The sequence below is a fragment of the Trachinotus anak genome, unplaced genomic scaffold (genome assembly GCF_046630095.1).
Source record: "Trachinotus anak isolate AG129_WGS33_773 ecotype Australia unplaced genomic scaffold, CSIRO_AGI_Tana_v1 ptg000008l, whole genome shotgun sequence".
Taxonomy (NCBI): Eukaryota; Metazoa; Chordata; class Actinopteri; order Carangiformes; family Carangidae; genus Trachinotus; species Trachinotus anak.
Window position 1 is genome coordinate 4210910 of NW_027273859.1, and position 25653 is coordinate 4236562.

At 39.7% G+C, this 25653-nt stretch overlaps 1 protein-coding gene across 3 annotated transcripts in view; it reads left to right on the forward strand.

Annotated features, from left to right (window-relative positions):
* The window catches only part of zmat4a (zinc finger, matrin-type 4a), a 145721-nt gene that overhangs the window by 72805 nt on the left and 47263 nt on the right, over window positions 1-25653 (forward strand). For all 3 annotated transcript variants that reach the window (XM_071481947.1, XM_071481948.1, XM_071481949.1), the window contains exon 4: window positions 7256-7412. In XM_071481947.1, coding sequence (XP_071338048.1) covers window positions 7256-7412 — 157 coding nt within the window. The remainder of the gene's footprint in view (window positions 1-7255; window positions 7413-25653) is intronic.

A 25653-nucleotide genomic window follows, 5' to 3' on the forward strand; every position in this document is an offset into this window, starting at 1 on the left:
CACTTTATTAACTTTCTTTTGACACTGACCTTGTGATGTAGAGGTGAACGCATACTGTTCCTGCAGAGACCGGTGTCCTCTCAATGTCAGACTCCTCTGTGTAACGGTGATGATTGCGTCAGAGCTGATACTCTGTGCAGTCATAAATCAAACTTCACACTCAGAGTCTCCCATAAAGAAAATGTGTGTGATTAGGGCCCTTGGTGAGAGCAGACTAAAACTTATTTGAACAAATCTGGCTGCATGTCACCTGCATCATAAAGGATCAGTCAACCTAATTACACAAGGGATCAATTAATGTAGGTCTTAATCTTGTGTGATCTTAATTTTTTTATTTTATTTTAAATAGGCTAATTGTTGCACTATGATGTTTGAGAAATATGTTATGGTGCACTTGTGTGATTATGTAATATGTGCAAGTTGTGGACTCATGTAATTGGACCAGGCTGGTACGAAAATTTCGCAAAGTAAAATCTCTTATTATTTCATTTAACATATGAGCTATATTCATTTTATGCATTTCTGTTTTACTATGATTACCCAAAAACACAGTCAGCGAAACTCCTGGGAACTTTATAAATACTTACCCAAATCTTAGGTGTGCTTGATTAAAGCGTACTATACTGGACATCACATACTGTTTTCATCAAATTGGAAATGGACGATTTCCACTTTGCCCTATTAACTAATTAGACTCCAATTAATAAATCAGGTAGAAAGACAAAACATGAATATAAACTAATCATTTCCTCATTGTGGAGAAAGAAAATCTGTTGAAATGTTTGACTGACATTTACACTGTCTCAGTCAAAATTCTCATTAGAGTGTATTATAAAGCTATAAAGAGGTTGTGTGGTCTGTCGTTTGGTGCTCAGCACTTTCATCAGAGATTTGCAGACTGCAAAACAAAAACGACGAGCTAAAAAAGGCTAAAAAGCTCAGTACTGCGGGAACTATAGAGTTGGGTGATGATCTCTGCTGTAATCTAAACACCCTTTACATTAAACGGAAATTTGATCCATTTTTAATGTAACGAATATAGATTAGTGCAGCCTTCAGTTCTGAGACCAGTCTTTGGACCCAGGGGTCCTAAGACTTCAACGCTTGTCCTTTTCATAAAGAATTGGTAACAAGCATTAGTTCTGTTTTTCTGATGGTGCATGTTGAGACTTTGTGGGCTGCGACATGTTGTGCCGACACATCAACTGGACTGTGCTGATGCTCTTTTACTTACATCATCTGGTTGTGCTTTCTTCTTCTACAGCAGATAAATCGCATTTCAGCGAGAATTACACATCTCAATGGTTTTTGCTATGACACTAGTGGAATGTAAACTGTAAATACGGCAAAGGAAAAGAAGAATGATGTTGTTGTCAGATGGAACAGTGAAGTCCATCCCTTCTTCTCATGTCTCATAAGTCATGAATGGCAAGCTATGATCGGTTGGGAACACGTAGTCTACCCAGGGGTGGAGCAGCGATTTTTAAAGTGTGGGGTCTCTAAAAGTGGGACATGAGCACTGAACCCCCTGCCTTTGGCCCTCTTTCCACTCTCCACAAGATGCCAAATCAAAATGAATCCCTTGAATTTCTGCACTACCATATGCAAATAATATTGAGTTCAAAATGTATACCATGCTAAGCACCACCACATCCTTCACTCCAAGATACCCTAATCAAGCTGAGCACAGCAAAAACAGAGATGATGTAGAAAAAAAAAAAAAAAGAAAACTTTTAGGCTCAAACAAAAATGAACACCAATAATTGAAAATTAATGTACTACTATTAATATTGAATGATTGCAATCCTGGATTACAGGCTAGGTTTCTGTTTTATTCCAAAAAATAATTCTTAAATTAATAATTAAATAATATAGTATCTAAGCAATTTAACTGCAAAAATTCTAATTGCGAAGAACTGATTGACTGCATGATGTACTGTGATTGCTAAGTGAGCACATGCACGCAGCAGCTCCGTGCACCCCGAGTGACAGACTCACAGAGAGGTAAAAACACTGAGATGGTAAAAACTTTCTCATGGAATTTCTTATGGCTCCCGATGCCCCACTATGACAGACAGTCAGCTGTCAAAGTGTGTGCGCATGAGAGAGAGAGAGAGAGAGACAGTGAGTGAACAAGCGAGCCACTTATACTGTACCAAGTGTTCAGTACTGTTCTCATGGCCTCACTGCAGCAAGAGTGATTATATCTTATTTAAAAGCACCATCTCTTTCTGTGGATGATACAATGAGCCAGTTTGACTTTGACAACCATGAACCAAGTATATCATCTCCTCCTTAACTGTTTTAACATCCTCAGCTTATCTAGAGTGTTTGCTTCCTGAAGTTCAGAACCTCACACACGATGACATTAGTTTCCTCTTGGGAGAAGCTTTCGTTTCTCTTTCAGCATGAAAAACAGGAGCATTGCTACACTGAGTTCAGCACTCTTAAAAGAAGGGCAAAGGGTGAGTTCACCCACATGTTTAAGCTACTGCTCTGAGTCCAATCCTGTGTGTAGTTTTCATCATTAAACCATTGTTCAGCTTAATTACTATCCTCATTAGTGTAAGTGCTATGTGAAATATATCCTGGCTATAGACATGTTCATGTCAACTTCTCCAGCTGAGTGTTTACATGGTGTCCAGGTGAACAGGAACATGACCCTCCAGTATGAAGGCCGGGCACCTAATGGTGTGGAACACAGTGGTTGTTTGTGAATTCAAAATGTCACCTGTGCTAATATAGTTTCAGACTGATGAGACTAAACAGGAAGCTGTTTGCACTGTATGTGACTGCATACAAATGTGAACAAACATTTTGCACCACTGCAGTGTGTGAGTCACGTCACATACTGTTCAGTCTGGGCTCGTAGCTCAGGCTTTGATCCGGTTTATCAAAGCATAAACAATGCTGTCGGGTTTTTTCCAATTTTCCATTATTAATCTTAGATCTTAGCAATATCAGGCATTTTTGCATGGTTCCATTGTTGGTGGCTGTAATGTCTCGGTGTACAGTATTTACTCCACAACAGTGGCCTTGTCATGTTGTTTCATGCTGTAATGTAGAAAGCTGTGGGGCTCGTTGAGCAGTTTTCTAATATATGGAGTGAATTTTTTTTCTAAAGAAAAATGTGTACTGACCAGTTAAAGGAATAGATGTGCAATATGCTTACTTACTTTAGAAGATTAAGCTTAAAACCACCTTTATGTCAAGATGCTAAATATAAAGCTCCAACCAGCAGCTGTTTGGCATAGCTTAGCATAAACACTGGAAACAAAGGCAAAAAGTAGGCCAGAGGTTAAAATTATCTGCCAACCAGCACCTCAAGAGCTCCCGAAGTTACATGTATGGGAGTCTTGTCATCATGAGGTTGCCTGGCAAGTGTCTCTAGAAACTCTGGAAAGAGTCGGGCCGTTCAGGAGTCGATCAGGTCATTCCCCGCTCTTTACTTTTTGAACAGATTAAACAAAGAAAATTGAAAATGAGATTAAACAAAGATAATAAGTGACCTTTAGATGGACTGTAGTGCAAAGTTTGCTACCTTTTGAATAGAACCATGGCAGCTTTTTACCCCCGTCTCCAGTCTTCATGTTAAGCTAACTAATTCCTGGCTGTAGATTCAAATTAAGTGCACAGAGCTTGTTTGCAAGCAAGTGAATGTGTCTTTTCTGAAAAGTCATTCTGTTATTTTAATGTTGTCACATTCATTGTGATGGCAATTATGCACTTTCTTTAGGGTTGTTAGCAAAAATCAAAAGCGGTGTTTTACAACCCTCACTGCTTTCAAATCTGTCACACCTGTAACCACACCTGCTACTGAGGTCACAATGTACTGACACACCATGGAGTTCACCCCTACATCACTGCAGGTGAGAGGTTCAATCACTGAAGCTCAGCAAAAGACTAGACTTTTACCTGATGTGAAGGTTGTCTTTGACTATATGATACAGTGTTCATGGTTTGATGAAAACAAACAAGCAACAATAATCAACAAAGAAGCTAAAGCAGTTGTTTTGTTATTCTGGTAACATCTCTCACCATAACTTTTCATGTATAATAAAAAGACATTACATTGATTCATTCCTTTCCTTGGTCCATTTATGCCGTCCTCTGGATAGAGAGGAGAATAGAAAGGAGAATCTGTGTATACACCACAGACTGATGCAGTGAATACAAGAGTCCTTCTGCTGGTAAATTGAAAGTGACTGAATGGTGCTGAGAGTAATTGAGTTCTGTTGAAATCAGCTATCGGTTCCTTAGAGCAGACTAAAAAGCACATGGTGTTTAAAAAGCTCTACAATGAAGACAGTGTAAACAGGCAGCTGCTGCATCCCGGCTGACATCCAAGCATTCTCATCGAGTACAAGCAGTGAAAAGTTGGCTTAAAGTTTGCATTTGTAATTAGTTTGGCTACTCTCCAAAATCATTTTTTTTGACAATAAAGATAGATACACGTGTTTACGAGGAATTAGACCACTCGTGTAAATGTTATGTATGTAAACCAACCTGGATTAGATTATTTATTCAAACCAAGTATGTGCTGTTCTCTCTGAAGGATATACTTTCAGAGGCTTCTCAACTCAATGCAGTTGAATTGTTAAAACATTCAAACACATAATCCATATCAATTTGGGTTTGTTATGGTATCATCAGACATTTGGATTCTTTCAATAGACACCATGGATACCTGCACCAATAGCTGTCGTGACATTTGACTAAAAAAACAAAACTGTCAACCTCATAGTGGCGCAAGATGTCAATTGATCAACAAAGTATGATATATCCTCTGGGGACCATGAATGTCTGTAATATTTCATGGCAATAAACTCACTGAACAGTTGGCTGACATTGCCATCCTTGTAAACATCTAAATTGTCCCGGTTTCAAGCTGGGTGTCCTGAGTCCTGACAAGTATCTGTAAAACACAAAAAAATCACACTTTTAAATATTCACTACCCCATTATTGAAATAATAACTGTAATATTATACTTGTTTCAGCACTTTAATTTATCATGTTCTGTTCCAATCTTTATTATCTAACCCAATATAAAAACATAAACAATGCATCTGAATTCAACACTGATTGGCAAGTGTCACTGGTGATGATGTTGGTGGCTCTTTCTAACCGAACCTGTCAGTATGCTAACTGTTGCTAACTGGTGATGAAAAAGTTGTGTTTATGGCGTCCGTGGGATTGAAAGGTGTGCTCGGTAGGTTTGTCCTCCATCCTGCTTACATAAATGCATATACGTGCGCATGCATGACCGTGCAGCACACTTAACGTTCCCAGTTTGGGGGTTTGAGAACATGGTCACCCTACCTCTGATGCATTTACATCATTGTGGAAAACAGCTTTTACGTGCCTCCTCCATTATTGTGAATGTGCTGTGTTGCTGCGGCTCTGCATGGATGTTCATTGTGCACTGAGGGGAGCACGGAGCGGCGAAAGTTCAAATTTGTTGAACTTCTACCCAAGCTTCACTGACCTTTGTGGGAACATCCACTTGCTGCTGAGCACTACTTGTGTTTCTGAATTTCCACAGACTGGTCACATAGAGACCAGACAAAAAAGATTGTCATGTGGCAAATTATCAGCATGCACACACATCTGCCACGTTTGTTATAAAAAAAGCAAACAAACAAAAAAAAACCCAACAATTTGATACCCTGAAATCTGCTCTACTGCCAGCAGCATTAGGATTGAAGCTAAAGTAGCAGAGTTTACTGCAGTGCTGCAGTTAAGTTCCTGAGTGGTAAATACTGTATTAAGCAACATGAAACATCTAAGGTTAGACCCTTGTTCTACTCTTTTAATGTGAATAAACCTTTAGAGCAAATACTACTGCTTCACAATGTCCTTTTTTCAAGAGACAATAAAACCATTTTTGTTATAGAACAGCATCTAAACTGCATTCAGCTCCTGTTGGGAGGAGGATTCAAAACACAAATAGACATGTGTGCCTCCGAACAGCCCTTGTTATTATTCACCTTCATGTAGCCATGTTCTATTGTTAATTCAAGTTGGCTGCCTACCATTAGCTGTTTAAGGGCGTTGTCCATACAGCATTTTTCTGAGCACCAGCGTCTTTTTTCAATTGTTCTCAATATAGAGACAACAATGCCACCTATAGAAAAAGCTTTTCAGAGCATGTCTAATACTGGGAAGGTCTTACATATTCAGTGTTGTGTTTTTCCTGCATTAGATAAAGGCTTAGCTAGCTGTGTCTTTCTTTCCATTGATCCAGTCCATTAAAATACTGTGTTCAAACCTGTGAGTTTTAGCAGTTTTAAACCAACTACTGTTTAGGACTGAATTGAATTAATATAGAAACCTCACCCAGACCCAGTCCACACAAATATTTCACCAATTAAAAAAAATATAGACTGAATATATTGGCTGGTGTCAACAAAAAAATAAGAAATTAAAAAGAAAAACAAGTCAAAACAAATATATTGATTTCTTAGAAAAAAGTATTCATTTTAATTTTAGATTCACTTGAATAATTTGAACATGAAAAATGAAACGCAGCCAAACACATCGGTGTCAATAACCCACAAAAAGCTGCATTAGCAGGAACATAATACAAAGTCATAACTGTTAGTGTTAGAATATGAATATCATGAAGGTGAATGGGCTCATTATCTCGGTTCATCTCACACTGAGACAATTCAGCTGAAAAGACACGCACACATATTTCTCCACACTCAGGCCCACTGTTCACCTACTGTATGTGGTGGAGTGCACCAGGTGGAGGAACAGACAGCTGAGTGAAGTCATGGAGTTCACTTTCCTCTCCTCTTCCCCAGCCTTTCCTTGACCCTCTCCTCTCCTCCCTCTCACTTTTCTGTAAAAACGGCAGCATCCTTCTCTCAGTGCTTGGCGTGTTTCTCTGTGTCCTCTGCGTTCTCTGAGGATAATGGGTTTTGGTGCAGTTTGCACAGATGGAGGCTCAGGGAGTGGTCCACCATCAGCTCCACTATCACCCCTTAAAACAGACCCGACTCCATTTGCATCCCACCAGGATTAAAACACTTTCGGCGAGGAATGTTGCACCCCTCCCCTCATCTGAATTAGAAGTGGTAGAGATTAGTGATGTGTTCAATGTGCAGCTGTCTTCCTAGAACAAGATACTGCTTTCTTTATAATACATATGACATCTTTGATTGAATCCTGTTTTCAAAGCGCCCACAAATAAATGAAGGTTGTGATGGATTGATGTATCATTGATAAGATGTTACTGTGTGTTTTTTCTAGGGCAGCGACGAGGGCGACGTGGACAAGAATAAGTGCTGCACGCTGTGTAACATGTCCTTCACCTCAGCAGTGGTGGCACAGTCACACTACCAGGGTAAAATCCATGCCAAGAGACTAAAGCTGCTACTGGGGGAGCAGCCCGCCATCACAACCAAAGGTATAGCCCCTGTTTAAAATGCATTGTGGGTATAAATGATAGAGGAGCTACGTGTTTCCGAAGGGGATTTATTATTGAGGAGAAAAAATAACCAAGGAATGAGATGCATGATGCCATATGTGTTGACAATGTTTGGAGGTGTTGTTATGTACGTGTGAAGTGGAATAGAAGTGAAGGATTTTAAATAATTATGGAGCACTTAGTTTAGACCGCGTGTGCTCTCCCCACATTTTTCCCACTGTTGTTTCTGGGATGGAGTCCTGACAAATGGCATTGCCAGTGCCTGGTATATTATTGTGTGTAGGTACAGTGTCTTGATTCAGCGCTCTGAAACATAAACACACAGAGGTGCTGTAAGGGTCAGAATATACAGCAGGAGCCCAAAGTCCAAATCTATACAGCAGCATGGCCGAGGGCTAAAGGAACAAATTACATTGACACTATTGTTGGCATCTCCTGTGTACCTTTGTGTTCTGTTTGGAGTGAGCCCTTATTTTCAGTCCTAAACTACGCTAGCACGCGGAAGCAACTCTAAAAAATGAATAGTTTTTATTCTGGTAGCCTAAGTTGCTAGCTCTCTTTAAAATCCATACATAACTCATATGAATGCTTGCTTTGTGCCTATGGGAAGTTTGCTTGCTGTTCTTCAATGGCTGTTGTTTACTTATCTCTTACTCAGTGTGTATGATTATATTGAGTCGTTGTGTGTCCGAGTATTAGGACCTCAGTCCACAGAGAAATGCAAACAGATTGTATTCAGAAACTGAGCCTTAAATTGAGTGACTTGAGGACTGAGGACTTCTGTAACTGTGATGTCACCACGAAGCAGTCACAGATTTCAGTCATGTCCCATGCCTGGCCTATCCGGACCCACCATCCCACCTTGCAGGATTTGGTTTCTTTGGGTTGTTTACCTGAAATCTGCTACATTTTTATTCAATCACTCAGAAAACAGTCAGCCGATCAGAAGAGAGGCTCAGAGCTTCTCTTTTGATTGGCTCACAAACCTGTTGTTACTAGAGCTCCTGAGAGAGATGAGACAAGTTTTTACCTGTCTATATAACAGCAGTGCTACCAGAGCAGATCTGGTCATGCGCTGTGTGTTGGTTTTACAGTGATGGTTCAACGATTTCAATCATGTCTCCAGTCATCTTTATGTCTGAGTATTGCACAGCCTCTGTCCTGTGGGAACAATCTGTCCCTCTGTTCCACATTGCAATATGAGTATGTGACTCATCAAGTAAAGACTGTTTGCTTGTTAGATCTGATAGGAATGTTTATGACATGGAACACAAATCATTTATGGAAGTAATAATAATAATGCATATAAGCATATTCATAACCACATTATGACCATATTCAGTGTACTGCGTTACTCTGATACCATCTGGACATGGTCCTGGTCCTGACATTAAAACCATAAATCAACAAACATTATTGGGTAAAACTAGTGTTGTTTTGGGAGGGAAAGGAACAACAAACAATGCATAAGCAGACATAAACACATCACTTCCATTAAGATTATCATTTCAGATGGTCAACTGCCAACTTATGCCTCCAGCAATTTTTTGTGCTCACTTTGAGGCATAAACTCTGTACTCTCTCCTATGGCCCTCTCCAGCAAACTAGCAACAAAACAGACAGTGATGAAAAGTGACCCATAAATGCTGGATTGTAAGTTTAAGTGGGAATCCACAATAATTTAGCATATTTAGGCAATGTCATGTGCTGTGTGTTTTAAGGTCCTATATGTAAGTTTTATCAGCCATTGAATTTGGCTTCTTGTTGGAATGAGGTGGGGAGTTTTTGCCAAGGGCTTCAGCCATCGTTGTGTTTACAATATGCCCTCTGAGCAGTGCTACTTCTACATCCTCTCATGCTGAACTGAGAGCCGACTGGACGCTACAGTGACTCACTAAGTATTACAAGAGGGGACAGGACTGGGCTAGGTAGAGGTTTAATGCTGAACTCGCAACATTTGTTTTACACTATGCCAATGCTCTGTAGCAATACAAAAACTTACATATAGCACCTTAAATCTATCCTTTCTTTGTATATTATTTAATCTATTCAACCATGACTTCAACTTTAACATCACGAAAAAACATGCACATGAGTTTCTGACTTTTCTCGTGTCTCTGCTTTTCACTGTAAAAATAATAAATAATAGAGACAGAATTAAAAATAAAACAATCTGAGAAGGGAACATCACTCTTTGGTCGTCCTACTTGCAATTCAGACATAAATGGTTGAAAGTAGACATTGCATCGTTTTAAATTATATATATATATGTGGTCAATATCAGAAATGTGTCTATGTATCGACTATCAGTCAGGCGATATGTCATGGCCCACAGAAACATTTCCTTTAGTGTCACCTTGATATTTCTGGTTTGTTGAAAAACAATGAAATTCTTCAAAACTATTGCATGAATTGTAATGAAATTTGGTAAAGGTATTCATGGTCCCCAGAATCACAAGGACTTGATGATCACCTGATTTTTCCTCTAGCACCACTAGCAGGTCAGGTTTTGACCTACCCTGTGAAATATCTCAACATCATACTGGATGGATTAGCACAAAAGTTTGTACAGGCATTCATCGTTCCTAGACAATGCATCATGCTAAACATTAACTAAGACTGTCAACAGTCTACATTAAACCTCAGCATGCTAGCACTGTGAGTTAGCATGCTGATGTTAGCATGTAGCTCAAAGCAGGGAGTGAGCACAGCCTCACAAAGCTGCTACCTGGCTGTGGACTCATCTAGCATGTCATGAGCTTTGGGGCCATTTACAACTCACAAACAGCAGCTGGTGTGGTTGGCTGGTTTTTCATGATTCACTGTGTGTCTGTGCATTTTATTAAGATTTAATCACCAACTGTTCTTTGCCTTGGGGTGATCGAAGTCTTGCTGTTGTTATCTGCTGACAGCTGCTCGCCTTGAATCTATTTACAAATGGGCTGTTGTGAGAATAATGAGTGAAGGTTACAGCAAACGCAGCAAACGTAGTATTTTTATATTTTTCTACAGCAGCGTTGCTGTGGAAAGGTCAGCCTTGAGCTGTGTTTGTTTACTGTGGCTTGTTGGCGCGCCAGTTGACCGAGTCATTTATATGCAATTCACAGCTTTGTGTTTTACTTTGAGGTCTTGGTTATCCCTCAGCACTGCTTTTCTTTTAATTTGTTTGAAGTTTTCTGTTGACTGATAAAGCGGAGTATATCCCATTGTTAGACTGTCCTGAATTCATCCTGTATAAGTATTGCCCCAGCCACGGCAGCCTCTTTTCCCCTCTGAAGTGGTAGGACTGAAGCAGTAGATTGCTGCACAAACCTCTTGTCTTTAAGTTAATGTTTGTTGGATCAGTATTTGAACCCTCTGGCTGAAAAGAAAGAATAGAATAATTCCTTTACCACAGCAGTAGAATAGAACCAGAATAGCATTTCAGCATAGAAAGTAGGACAGAAGAGGTAAGGTCCACAGAGCTACTTCAGGCCAAATACAGAGGCTATACAACAATGTTCTGCACAGCTAAAGCCAAAGGGAAATTAAATTTTTCTCTCCGTTGTGCACCTGAAGTGAAAGAAAAATGAAAAGTAAAGATCTTAAATTCGGATTGGAACACGTCTAAATTCTTGAGCAGCTCTGTTTTCTTCAGGTCACTTCAGTCAGATGCACAATTGTCATGGCCAAACATTCATGAAGTGCTGCTGTGCCATCCTGCTGTGGCTGCTGCTTCCTGTGCTGCATTTACACATTTACAGCCACCTGTGTGCTCTGCTCTTTTTTATTCCAGGGATTCTGTATCGATCTCTCTCTGCTCTTGCTGTGGCTTGTTGAAATATTTATGTTCTTCAGGCGTGATCGAAACAGAGCCTGTTGGCAAAATTAAGTTTTTTTTTTTCTTTTTTATTCTCAGTACAGTGTTCCCGTTCAATTCATTTCTGAACCACTGAAGGGCAAACTCATTTTCACATTGTCCCAAAAAATAAAATAAAATAAATAATAGATAGTTATTTTTTCATTTTGTCTTTCTTTTGTGTGTGTGAAAGAAAAAAAATAGGAAAATAGGAGTGAGAAGCAGTTTTTCTCATTTTTTTCATTTAAGGTTTGAAGTATATCATTTATACAGAATTTAATTTTCTTTTCGGAAAGTTTTGTGCTCTGTATTAGACATTTTTTTTATCGTTTTTTGGGCAACTCTGAAGCTTAAAAAATATAACTAATACCTTGATCTTTTACTTTACAGCAGGCTAAAATTAATCCAGTGCTGTTATCTCTCCTCCTGACTAAACGTACACATGTCAGCTGTTTTCAGATGTTTTACAGGTTGCATATTGTAGAAAGTGAGATTCCCATGTTTTTTTATGCCTCCACACCAGCGACAGCCAGAGCTGGATACAAACTGTTTTCAGGTTTTATATACGTCCTATTCTCATGGACACAATATCTATAACGCCTTGAGGGAATTTCTTCAAATGTGGTAAAACCGTTTCTCTTGACTCAAAGATGAACTGGTTAGATTTAGGTGGCTAAAAGTCAAAGGTCAAGGTCACAGTGACCTCACAATACATGATTTTTGCCTTGTGAATGCAATATCTCGACAACTCATCAAGGCAGTGCTTTAAAATTTGGCACAAATGTTCACTTGGATTTAAGGACAAACTGATTAGACTTTGGTGGTCAAAGGTCAAAAGTCAAGGTCAGTGTGACCTCACAAATCACTTTTTAGTCATTACTCAAGACTTCACACAGCAAATCTGACAAAATTTCACACAGACGGTTTTTATTTTATATGACGCTGGAGAAACAGCGATGTAATCTGAAACTAGTCTTAGTAGCAGAGGCATACAACCACAAGGCAGTATTTCTAGTTTTTATTTATAAAGCAAGTCTAGTCTGCTATAGTGATAATGTGAACATATCAAAACACTCAGTCCACAGAAAAATGGACAGAAACTGTGCCTTAAAACAAGCCAGCAGGGCGTCTGTAATTTTGTCATGTCACAACTAAGCAACCGCCCTCAGCCATGCCCCCAAATCTGTTCATCTCATTTCAGCACTGACCAGCTATTGCCATTTGCATTTACCAATAAGTTTTATCAAGCTACAGTCGTAGGCTACAGTCTGTTACCTGTGGTTGACCTTGTCAGCTGATCAGAAAAGAGTCCAATGCATTTCTTTTCTAAGGAAACAGAAGGTTGTACAGACATTCATGGTTCCCAGACAATGTACAGTATCACACTAACCTTAGTGGTCCCTTGACATAACCTCTAGCCCCAGTGTAAGGTTGACATTGTGCACTGTTGCTAATAAGCAAGTAGTATCTCACTAACACGCTAACACACTAAACTAAGATGGTGAACATGATGCTTTATACATGACAAACATTACCACATTGTTATTTTCCTTTTTTCTCCGTAAAAAGGAAAATAAAAATGAATAGTATTGACTGTATATATAGTATAATAAAGTGACTGACTTTAATGCAATTTACTGACTCCAAACACTGGATTTTGTGTTTAATCTTCTGTGAGGCCGAGACGCTGAAGTGAAGAGTGAGTGTGAGGATGTGTGGTAGGGTGGCGCAATCTTATACAAGTCCGCTCATCCTGTCATAATCCTGTAAGAGTGGCAATAGCCAATATGATCGGGGATGTGACCTAATGAGTGAGAGACAGAGAAACAGCAAGTGTGTTTCTTGATGACAGTAAGATGAGAAAAATATTTTATGGCTATGATAAAACAAAGTTGTCATCACAAATGGAGCATTAATTATTTACATTTAATAATCAGAGCATTCACAATTATCACTCAAAATCAGCAGGTAGAATTGTGTAGAAACAGCTGTTTATGGCGTTTAGTTCTCTTTCTCTCTCTCTCTCTCTGTCTCTCTCTCTCTCGCTGACTGTCCAAAAGTTGTTTTTACAACCTTAAAAGCAACAGCTAAGAAACCAAACTGTCAATTTCCTCACCTCTGTTTAATGACAGCGCAGCACCTACACATAACCAGCTGTTTCAGTGACAATCAGCTGGTGGGAGTGTGTGTGTGTGTGTGTGTGTGTGTGTGTGTACACGCGTTGGTGTTGCAAGCATCGGGTATATGTGGGTATGTTGAACATGGCAGGGCAAATTAAATTTAGTATCAATCTTATACTTCAAATCATGATAATAATTTAATACATTAATGGGGAAAAAAAGCCAAATATCGTCTTGACATTGGTAAATGCATAAGCTCACAGAGATCATTGTCCAACCACACAACCCTAGTGTGTGGACATTTTGTACATACAAGGTCTGAAAAGAGCATCAAATATCGGCTGTGATTTTAGAAAAAACTATGAAATGTATGAGAAAGTTGATCAGATATGATAAACATGAAGGGTTTCTACATAAATATATGAATGAGTGAGAAGAGAGTTAAGATGAGCTGAAAATGAAAGAATAAAAATAAAGAAAAACAGTTCATCTTCATAGAGCTTATAACCAGATCCAGGACCAATGGTTTCCTCCACGCTGACTCTGAAAATGCTTTGAGTATAAGTTTAGAAAACTTTGACACTATTAGATTGCATTTGTACTTTGCTGATTGCAGTCTCATGATGCAGCACTCAGACAGCGCCCTTTGCTGTTTGCTCTCTCTGCCACATGTCAGTGACAGACACAGTCATTAAGCATGCCATCTGTGGCCACCGGTTCAGAACAGGGGCAGCTCCATCCCGCCTTAAAGAGGGCTTACACAGCCATCAATCGCATTGTCATCCAGAAAACCACTGGGACACTGAGGAACCTTCTCCCAACCTGACAGACACATTACAGGAAAAAAGAAAAACATTCTTACTTTTTTGGATTGTAGCTGCTAGTCTTCAGCTTGTTCCCTCCTTTGACTGTGTGAAACAGTATAATTACTCAGTGCTTCTCATGGATTGATGTGGAAATGCCTGAAACTGCATTTAAAACACTAAACCTCTCCATTAATATTCACTGATGTGAAGTACAAATATCAGATCCATCTATCTAACTACTAGCTTTGAACTGCTGCTTGTTTTATCCTCTGAAACAGTAATTTAAAGTAACTCTATTGTACAGATCTGTTACAGATAGAAAATGTCTGGAAGATAAATCCAGGGCACCAGGAGGCCTGGGATATTGATTTCTACATAAGTAACGTCAGCTGCCTGGCCGAGTTCCTCTGTTGATCTGCCTGCATCTTGGGACCCGTTGTTGTTCCAGCCTGCTGTCAGCTGGTGTACAGTTGCAAAAACTCTAGCTTGTCAAGCATTTTTTTTTTCTTCACTCACCTCAAACACCTTGAGACCCGTGAAGGTAGATGGTGCTGTTAAAAAAAGCCTCTGTATACAGCATCTCTCTTGTCATAGGAGAGCCTTCTATACTTCACCGGATGCTTTTTTTGTGTGTTTAAACAGATGGTATCCTTTTGGGTCCATAACCTCCCCAACAAAACCCATGATAAACACTTCAAAAATGCATAATCATAGTGTTGAAAAGCACTACATAAGCAACCTGATATTTGAAATTAATGTTTAATGCTTTTCCCAGAGGGCCAGTACTACGCCTAGCCTCTAAAAGCTAAAACATAAGCCCTCTTTGCCCTGTTCAGGCTCAGTTGTGCTGGTGTGAATATTTTCAATGACCCATATAGCGCATGTTCATCCGCAAGTATTTTTAGTAGAATATCAACTGCTGGTGTTGCAATGTGTTGCAATTCCAATTCAGTTTCTATTTCAGAGCTCAGGCAGGCTGAATGAATGTTAATTTGTCATTAGTATTTTACATAATCCCAGCCACATGTATTTTCGTAATCATCCACATGGTTTTTCTCAGCACTTTTTCCAGATCCTGGCCTGTTTCCAATTGTCTGGGCCGTAAGCACAATAGCTGCCGTGAATGTCACTTCCTTTAACATCTGCAGCTTAATGTGGGGATATACGGGATTTTCTCTGTGCTGATTTACTGGGAGGTGATTTGAGGAAACCTGGAGCAATATGGTTAATATGGCCTTTCTTTTTTGTTCCTTCACATTTAAGTGGGACTGTTATCTTGACTCTAAATGTCTCAACCTTTTTAAACAGAGAACCAAGAGAAGAGTTAAAGTGCATGAATCCTAGCAGTAACATTTAAAGGGTCTTGTATTTTGAAATTGCCCCTTCAGCTTCCCAACTATGTCTCAGTCTGGGCTGCTGCAGCATTCAGACCATTTTACATTTTCATACATTTACATTTTGGAGATTCATGGTGACGGTGCAGCAGCTTAAGTCTGCCGTAAAGTTGGAGTCACCCAAAATGAATGAAAAGGACGCAGCAAGGAAGTTAATGATGCTGCAGTATTATCATTATCATAAATAGCTTTACATGTCTACTTAAACTTACAGCTGGAAACAACAAGAGTAAAGCTTTGACAGAGCAATGAAGATGTGACTGGCACAGGGCAGATACAGTAATGAGGTATAGCATGTTACAGGGATGATGTATTTTTATAGGCCAACCCGGAAGTTAGCATCACCCTGGTTCCCTGAAATAAAAGCCATTGAGATTTTTACATTGGCTTTTTTAATATTGCCAAAAATAAGCTCTATGACAAATTGAAGTTTATGATACTTACATGTTTTCTTCAGCACAATAATCTCACAACTGAACACCACTTTCATGATTTTGGAAGCCCAAATACAATGACCAGAAGTAAAAAGCTAATGTTAGGCTGTAAACCAGCAACAACATGGTCGCATCAACGTCATCACCTCTAAACGTCCAACTTGTAGTTTGATTTAACGCTTCCCTCTTCTACAAGGTAAGTAATAGTTAGCAAAAGTGTACTTATAGAGACAACGAGGCCGGTGAGTAGATCAGTTTCCGTGTTTGGTTTAATGACAGTTAATGTCAATCTCTGAAGTCTCATGACTCTCACAACAACTGGGGTATTTACCGACATATTTATGTCATAGAATAAAACATGAAAATGAGCTCGTCTTAACCACAGACCTTGTTTCAGCCATTTAACCAAATACCAATTCAGAATAGACTTTGGGCTGAGGGAACTGGAAGTGCTAAAATGCAAATTTCCAGGATTTAGGATTCATTTCTACAGCATTCTATAGCAGCGGTCGGTACTTGCCAACCCCTGCTCTAATGGTTAGTCCCAATGTATTTCTTACATTATGTCACATTTAACAGAAATTGGATTAGGAAACTGCTGTTTTAGCCATGCTAGCTAACCTGTCTCAACAAATGCTCTCCACAGGAAAAACTGTATTATCTTTGATATTTCTAACGTCAACCTTAACACTAACCTCTCCTTTAGCGCCAACGTCAGGTCCAAATTTTAGCAATTTTCTCCAGTAATTTAGGTATTTGTGTCCAACACCTGCTTAACTAAATGCATTCGCATCAGACTCAGCTGTACTTTACATTTAGTGATAATTAGCTAATTTTAGCATGCTAAAATCCTGCACGAAGATGGTGAACATTATACGTGTTAAACAACCTCATACTAGCATTGTCATTTTGAACATGTTATTCTTTAGCTAATACCACCACTGTGCCTAAGTACAACCTCACAGAGCCATTAGTGTAGCTGTAGAGTCTTAGCTGGACGTTCACTAACAATACTCACCTCTGTGTAGGTAGATTGGAAGAAAAGCAGCACCATAGAAAATTGTGTGTTATGTAACATGGTTTTAAGGTTTCTCGGTCCCAAGGCAAAAAATCTAAAACAAATAGCTGCTGAATATCTGAGAGAAAGCAAGTGTAAAATCTGCAGCAGTGTTTTGATGCATAAAAGGTGACAGAAACAACCTGAAACATGGAGGGAGAAACTAATGAAAGGATGCTTTATGAAGTTGTTTGCCAATCCAGAGTGGACACATCACAAGAAAAAGACATTATATTTAATTTTATTAATATTTATTACCTTGGGCTGTTGTGTTGTTAGTTTTTTTTTTTTTTTTTTTTTTTACATAAATAATCTCTGATTTTTCTCATTCAGTCTTAATGACTTTTTGTTGAACTGACAATATCTGAATACTTAACCAACATTTACCCGCATCAAACTTTCTTCTTGAGGTCTGCAGTTCCAAAAGTGTTCCTCCTCAACCAGTAGAGCTGCACAGTGTCTTTCCAGACATACATCATTCATGTCAAAGCAGCCAAGCATCACATCTTATTTTTTGACACTTACATCTGTAGTCTGAGTAAATGCTGCATTATTCTGTGCCCCCGATGGTAATTTACAGTGACTTAGTAAATACCAGATGTTTAGTCTTACTTTTCCTATGTCCATCTTTACAATCTAAAGTCTAAACACTCAAGTCTAAAGTTTAAACTGCTGTCTCTTGTCCTTTAAACTAGTGGTTCTCAAAGTGGAGTGTAGGGACCCCCAGGGGTTCTTGCAGGGGTTCCTGGGGGTTCCCAGCAAAAAGGGGAATCCTTTATTTTCACCATACTTCCATCCATAAGTAACACAGTGACAGAATGTATGACTATTTTGCTCATGGGTTTCAAACATTAAATCTTATCAGATGGGGAACCCTAGGACAAAATCTTATCCAATAGGGGTCTGTGGTCGGTTTAGGGGTCCTTGATGTGAAAAAGTTTGAGAACCACTGCTTTGACAAATAGTCAGCAGTGCAGGTTCAGCTTTGTAAGACTTCAGCCTGGCAGACAGTGGTAAATCTCCAGGATGAAGATCATGGCCTGCACAGCTTGCAGAGATTCCTCCTCAGAGACAAAGTGAAAATATGAGAAAACGTTTCGTTTCCTGAGTCGAACAGAAAGGGTTTATAGGCAGGGCGTTGGGGGTTGGGGTGTGGAAAGTCCAAAAGGGAGCAGCATTGTAGGAAGAGATAAGTGCATGGATTCAGAGCACTTTGATCTTCTTTTCTCACAGATGCTGAATCTCCTCAGATTTATAACTCTGTTCGCACTAAATAGGTCTACTTTGTACTGCTACTCTCTGCATACAAATGCCATGTGAGGAGGGGATTGGGTTTTTCAACACAACTCAGTGCTTGAAACTAGCGCAGGCAGAATGATATGTGCTGCTTGAGCTGAGAAATGAAATGTTGCATTAGTGTGGCACATGGAAACTGTATTTCTTTCAGCCCTTGAGTAGATGAAAGGAAAGTTTTTGCCGTAGTGTAGATTTGATTGTTAATGGATTTTCAGTTTTCTGCTATTAACTCGGCTGGCAAATGATGAGCAAAATCTTCACTCAAACAGTCTCCTGAAGCATAAAACACAGTAAATAAAAGAGCTGAATAAATAAATGACAGTGAGCTTTAAACTGACAGCTGACAAACCCACACACTGTCTTCACAGAGCTGCATAAAGTCCAAGCTATCTCACAGTGTTCACTGCAGTGTTGCTGCATCAAAACCTCACAACTCCTGTTGGTTTCAACTCCTCACCCAAACAAACGCTGTTCTGTAGTTTGTAAAATACATTTGCATGAAAAAGAAGATGAAAATAAGTCTGTTTATGTAAAGCTGCCTTTTGAAATGTAAGCTTTTCATCAAACAAAAGTGGTTTGCATCTCCCTTGAGACAAACACTAAGTGATGGGAATAAGACTAATTACTGACATAGAAAATGTTTACTGAGGAACAGGGAAGCCACAATCTGAATCACATTAAATTCTAACCAGTACTGAGACGACAGGAGCATTTTGCAGTGGAGACTTACTTAGACAGAACCTCCAGATTTAAACAGCTCAGCGGCTACTGGCGTGTCAGTCTTCACAGGCACTAATGAAATCAGCATCACTCTGTCCTGCGATGGATCAGGCTCCCAGACGACCCACAGATAGTTCTTGTTTTGGGTAAAATACTTACATCTACAGGAATTTAAAGCTAGATTAGGCCTAGCTGGGGTTGAAAAATCCCTCTATTTGGCTGCTGTTTCACCTAATCTCCAGTTGATCCAGACCATCACATCATGGTTGTAGCACCAACTACACCTGCACTTAACTTTGTAATGGCAGACATCCCCTGGCCTCATACTACAAACAACTACACTACAATACTACAAAATCAAGTTTACAATTTACCCCAGCAAATAAAAAAATCTCAGCTGCCTGTGGGCCACAAATGAAATAAGAAAAGTCATTCCAAAAAATAGTATAGTATTAAAATAGTATCCGAAAAGCAATTTGGAGGCCTGCCTTAAGTAAAAAAAAAAAACAGTTCACCTGTGTGTACAGCACAGAAACACCATGCCCACCAGATCATAGTGCCATTTCAGCAGATTAAAGTGGAAATGAAGGGACTTCAGTCACTGGCTTTTCCTTCAGTGCCACTACGAGGATGACATTTTTGGTTTTAAGTGAAATATCTCAACAACTATTCAGCGGATTACCATGACGTTTGGAACAGACAGTCATGGTACCCAGTTGATGAATCCTAATTTTCCCCTGAGGCTTCATCTAGTGCCACCAGCAGGTCAAATTTTGATACATCCATTAAATTATCTCTAAATCTGAGAGATTGATTGGTAAAAATTCATGGTTCCTACAGCGTTATCATTGGTGATCCCCTGACTTTTCCTTTGGTTCCACCAGCAGGTTGATATTTGTGATTGTCACTAAAATATCTCAACAACTATTGAATGGACTGGTTCTTTTTGAACTGTGGTGTTCAGCTGACTTCTCTTCAAACACCGTCTCATCGTCAGGTCAAAGTTTCAATTTGTCTCATACTTTGGTTTAGTTATGCAATAGTTTGGTTTTCTGAACAATGAGCCTCATAAACTGCCCAGATAGCTGGTGAGCCTGGAGACTTTTAAGCTTGTTTGTTTTATGTAATGTTATTATTCATATTTTTGCCCTGAGCTATTGTTCACCACTAACAGTACCCTGGCTTTTGTGTATTCTGCCTGTGCCAGCAACCAGCGCTGACATCTCCCTTTTTGATTTCAGTTATGGGTAAGGTCTGTAGTCTGAAATGGGTCTGGAATTGATACTAGCTGTGCAGACATTTTTTATTTTATTTATTTTTTTATGATTTTGTTGTTTTGTTTATTTAGCTAAATGACGACTTTAGCAAAAAAAAAATTGAGATTTCAAAATGCTGATACACACACTTTCATGTGCTTATAACCCAAAAATATCAATGGTAACAAAAAATGCAGTGTCCTACTGCTTTACAATTAGTATTAAAGAGAAAAGCAGATGACATGCAGCATGCATTATGCCTCGGGTCGGCTCAAACCCGGACCACTGCAGTTAAATATAAGGCTTTAAGAGCTGTACTCTGTGAGCCATTGGTGCACTGCACTGTTACTTTTATGTATAAAAGGCAACCATGCATGTATTTTGTCACAGCACCATAGTGATTCAATACAAGGTGCAGCATTTTATGTTCAAATAAGGGACGATCCCTCATTATACGGGACGGGTGGCAACCGTTGAGGGAAACCTAAAGTTAGCCTACAAGCACACAGGCAGTTCTTGTGCCTGCTGTGACATATAATCCTGCTGGTGCCACTGCTTGCAGCTAATGGGTTGGTTGTGGTATTTAGTTTTGTGGCTGTGGAGTGTGTAAAACTGCAAAACCAGACCCATGCCAGCCTCTGCCACATCTTGCCTTAACGTCTTGACACACAGCAAACAACAGTATGTCACCTCTCACTTTCACTCAAGTGAACATGAAAGGGTGATAACCAAGTGTCGTCTGTATGTAAAGTTAAATGTGATGCTCAGAATCCTCATATTTCGAGCACATTCACATGAACACACAGGTGAGAAAAACATATCTGTCTACCAGCTTCCACCCAAGGCTGCAAAATGTCCACACTCGCACCCACTCTATAAATATAACATTAAAGCCTCTGCTGCAGTATTGTAGTAACTCTCCGCTGAAACTGAAGTTGAGAAATGCTGCAGCTTGTGTGCTGGAATCGCTTCAGTCTCTCCTGCTTTTCACAGTCTGAACCAACAGGCAGAAGCCGTCACCCTCACATTTGGTCAGACAGCAGAGAGCCTATCAGGCCAATAAACCGCTGCAGTGTGTGCATGGATGTGTGTCCTCTGACGAACCAGCTATGAGGCTGCCATTATGAAATGCGGCATGTGTACTGTATTATTGACTTGATGATAAATCAAGAGCATCAGGCCGGGATGATTCATACTCTGGTGTGCTGTAATTTCCCCCAAAAAATGTGCTTCTCAGACATCAGTGTCAAAAAGAAACTGTAAAAACATGATCTGCAATCCTCTGGAGTGGTTTTAGAGTGTTCCTCATGCTGAGCACTGTGTGTCCAAAGCTCATGAATTCAGATTTGTGCAGCAGAATGAGTCACAATCTTTGTCTCACTGGTGCTTAATACTCTAATACAGAGCAGCATTGGGCTTTTCCCCAAGTTTACCACACCGCACACAGATCCGACGCCACCTGCCTCTTGGTGAGGACGATGAGCTGCACCTTCTGAACCGAGCTGCACCCTTGATTGAGCCCAGAGGGATGTTAAACAGTACGGCTCTGATGATGCACTAAATGGAAGGAAATGGTTTCATTCCTTTACATGCCTTCTGGGTTACCAATGAAACTGCAGAGCCGTCATGTAATAACACAGCCTGCTATGAATGAGGACTCTGCCACCTTGTAAAGACTTCAGGTGAAACTAGCAGGCTGCTAAACAAATGGCCGGGACACTGTGTTGCAAAAGCAGTGAGAATCAGAGGGTGATTACACTTTGCTGGAGGAGGCTGAACAGAGGATGTGCTGATGATGATAAATGATCTTTGCTTAGGTCTTGTAATCGTTCCCCTTTAATTCCTCAGTATTCACGGAAAATGATTTTCCAGAGTTTCTCCTCTTTGTTTCTCATTTCCTCTCAACCTGTGGGCCATATTTCACACAAGAGATTTGACCAATAATCCTCTAATAGTCTACAATATTTATTAACACCTGATTTAAAAACTTCCATATTTTAAACTTTACCAAAAGTCATCTCACTGTAGTTTTACATCTCCTCTGCCAGGCTTCTCTCTGAGCCTCTCTTCTGATTTGCTGATTGTTTAGTCAGTAAAAATACAGCAGACATCAAGTAAACACTCAAGAAAAACCAGATCCTGCAAGGTTGGGTGGTGGGTCCAGGTGGGCTGGGCTTGGGGCATTGGCTTGTTGTAACATCACAAAGTTCCAGAAGTCCTGACGGCTGGTTTTAAGGCTCAGTGTCTGAATACAGGCTGTGTGCATTTCTCTGTGGACTGAGGCTTTGATACTTTCACAGTATTAATATAGAAGCTAGACCTGCTTTAAAATCAACAAAGACATGGACATCTGACTTTATGCAATATGGCCATTTAATAAATGCTAATCAAAACCTAAACTGCTGTGGTTTACGTGGATAGTGGTCAAACAGAGTGCTGGACTTTGACTTTAAGGTTTGTGTTTTGCATTCTACATGCGGTTAGGTTTAGGCTACAGCTTTTAGGTTAAAGCTGTTCTGATCAATATGGTGATATTAACAATGGATTAAATGACTCTGTATATGTGAAAGGGGTCACTTGACAGGACAAAACTGTGGATTCTATAGTTCCCCTCAGTTCAGCACAAAGTTTTAGTCTTTAATTCATTGATTTGGTTTAGTCTCACTGCCTTCCTCCAATTAACTCCCAACAGCAGGCGGCGAAAAGCCTCTAAACTCAATGTCTGCTACCTGCTCAGTATGAAACAGCAGACAGACAGTCATCAACTAGTTAAAGAGCCAGATATTTCCCTGAGGAGATTAAACAAAAAAGCTACAAAGAGAGCACATATTGAACCAGAAACATGAGGACTTAAGACTACTTAAGTTTGAAAATCAGAAGAATCTGGGGGTGTGGAGTTAGAAAGAAGTGAGGTTACCAGACATCTGTAGCTGCTCCTCATCTCCGCTTGAGGCTAGGGTCTCGAAGCTACATTAGCCACTACTAGCATTACACATTCTGTCTGATGTCGGTGCCAAGTTTTGACAAGGAACAAGAAAGTGTGGCATAAGAAAGGCAATATCTCCAGTTCAGTTTTCATGCTCTTTTAAGACTGTCTATTGTCAGTTCCACAGGATTTTAGGAGAGCGATGCTAAATCAAAGGAGCACCCTGATGAGAGGTGATTGTCATACCTAAATTTCATTCATAAATTTAATCAATTAGTTCATTCTTTTGCAAAAGCTGTTGTTAAGTGACTTGTCACTGTTGCATAGTTTATAGACTGGGCTTGTTTGTGTTCACTCAGGTGATTTTTGCATGAGACAGGACCCCGGTGTTTACACAGGAATTACATCTGCTTTGTGAATGGAAATTGCATTTAGGGAAAGTAAAATAAAGTAGAACTAAATAGCAATTTTTCTCTTTAATGTCTGTTGATCTTTAATTAGAATGGATAATGTCAATGTTGTAAGAGGCCAGGCCTGGGTATGATCGGCATTTTGGATGAGTGCAATAAATGGTACATAGTCAATCACAGATATCATAAATGTGGCCTATTTGAATAATTGCTAGGTGAGGTCAGAAGAGCAAACTGAGATCATTTTAGGAGCACCTACAGTGGACCACTACTACTACTACTACTAATAATAATAATAATAATAATAGTAATAATAATAATAATAGTAATTAGAATGGCACAATTCCTGGATCTAGCCCTTTGTCCAGATCTGCACTAACATTTAGCATCTTCTTCCCAGGCCCAGGCCCCATCCCTTGTCCAATGGTGGTACACATCAGTTCAATACTTTACAAACAAAATCAAACATGAAAACATAACCACCCTGGCTGAGGTAACAAAATCTCACACTGAAATTTGGAGCACAGAAATGAAAAGTGTGAATTCATCTTGTTGTCCTGGAATCAATACGTGTCTTTTCTTCCATTTTATTCTCTGACTTATTTGTCATCTTCATAAACAGTAAACATTTCACCTTCTTTGAGTTTCCCACAGCCTCTTAATTTTCCTTGTCACATCCTGTCATCCCTGTCTCTGCACTTCTTGGTAATTGCCTGAATCTTATTGTTAAAACCAAGAGCTGAGCTTTGAGGTTATGTCTCATATGCCAGTGGTGTCTAAACAGCTTTGATGCAGCATTACACTATTAGTTCTCTATATATTTAAAGCTACTGATAAGCAAAGAGCCAGCAGGTCTCCTTCTGTATGTGGGGCTGTCTTAATCTGAATCTCAGAGGGAAGGCTGATAAATGGCTGTAAAATAACTAGTTTGAATCCTTGGATTCAGGCGCTGAATCATATGGCATGTGCACACACCTTCTTCTAACAGCTACTTTCCTTTGAGCAAGGCATTACATCCAGAACAGCCCCAGGGCTGCTGTTCTGGAGCCGACCTCCGACCTCCTTGCAGAGGCCACTACATTTGATTTTATTACGTCTGACAGTTTACATTGGCCTATTAGTTGAAGAGGTCACCCTATAACCACAGAGTCACAGATTCAAATCCTATATAATAGCCAGCTGCTGTGGATGAGAGCATCAGTCAAGTGCTAAACGTGAAAATATAATGCAAATGTAAACTGTGCTGCGCCTATGGCTCCGCTCTGACTCACTGAATAACACAGAGCTCTAACCTGAGAGCAAAATGCTGACAGTTCAGGTTCTATACGTTCTCTCTCCCCTATGTTTTTCACTGCATTTGCCATTTTGAAATGTTGACTGGTGTAATGGAACGTAATGGGACAACACTAAATATTGACTTAGGGTGGGCCGAGCAGTGGAGTGTTAAAACTGATTAAGTTGATAATGCCGTTTTGTGTCGGGGAGCGCACAGCGCAACGCGGCACTCATTTGGGGTTAATGCTGTCATCCATGCATGAAGGCACAAGTGGGCAGACACGAGAAGAGCAGGCTCTTTATTCCGTTTGCCAAGTGGAATTTAGGTTTTCCTCTTCAGGCATTTAATGGAGATAACAGCTTGTTATTCAGTGGGCTGCTTCACTAGCGGGGCTGCAGTCATTGTTACATTGCTGCTGATCAGTGCTCATTAAAGCCCTTATATTGATCTCTGTCTGTTGGCTACAAATCTCCACTTTAAAAAGCCCACTTGTGTTTTTGGTGGTGTTGACATGCAGTTAGTAGTCTGCAGTATTGGTACAGTTTTTAAAATGTTGCTAAGATAACTGACTTTTAAAAAAAGATATATTTTAAAGCACTGTAGAGTAAAGCTATTAATTCTTAAGCAGTGAGTGTAGAGATTTTACATTGTAGTAAATGTATCACAGCCAAATGCAGTTCTGAGTGA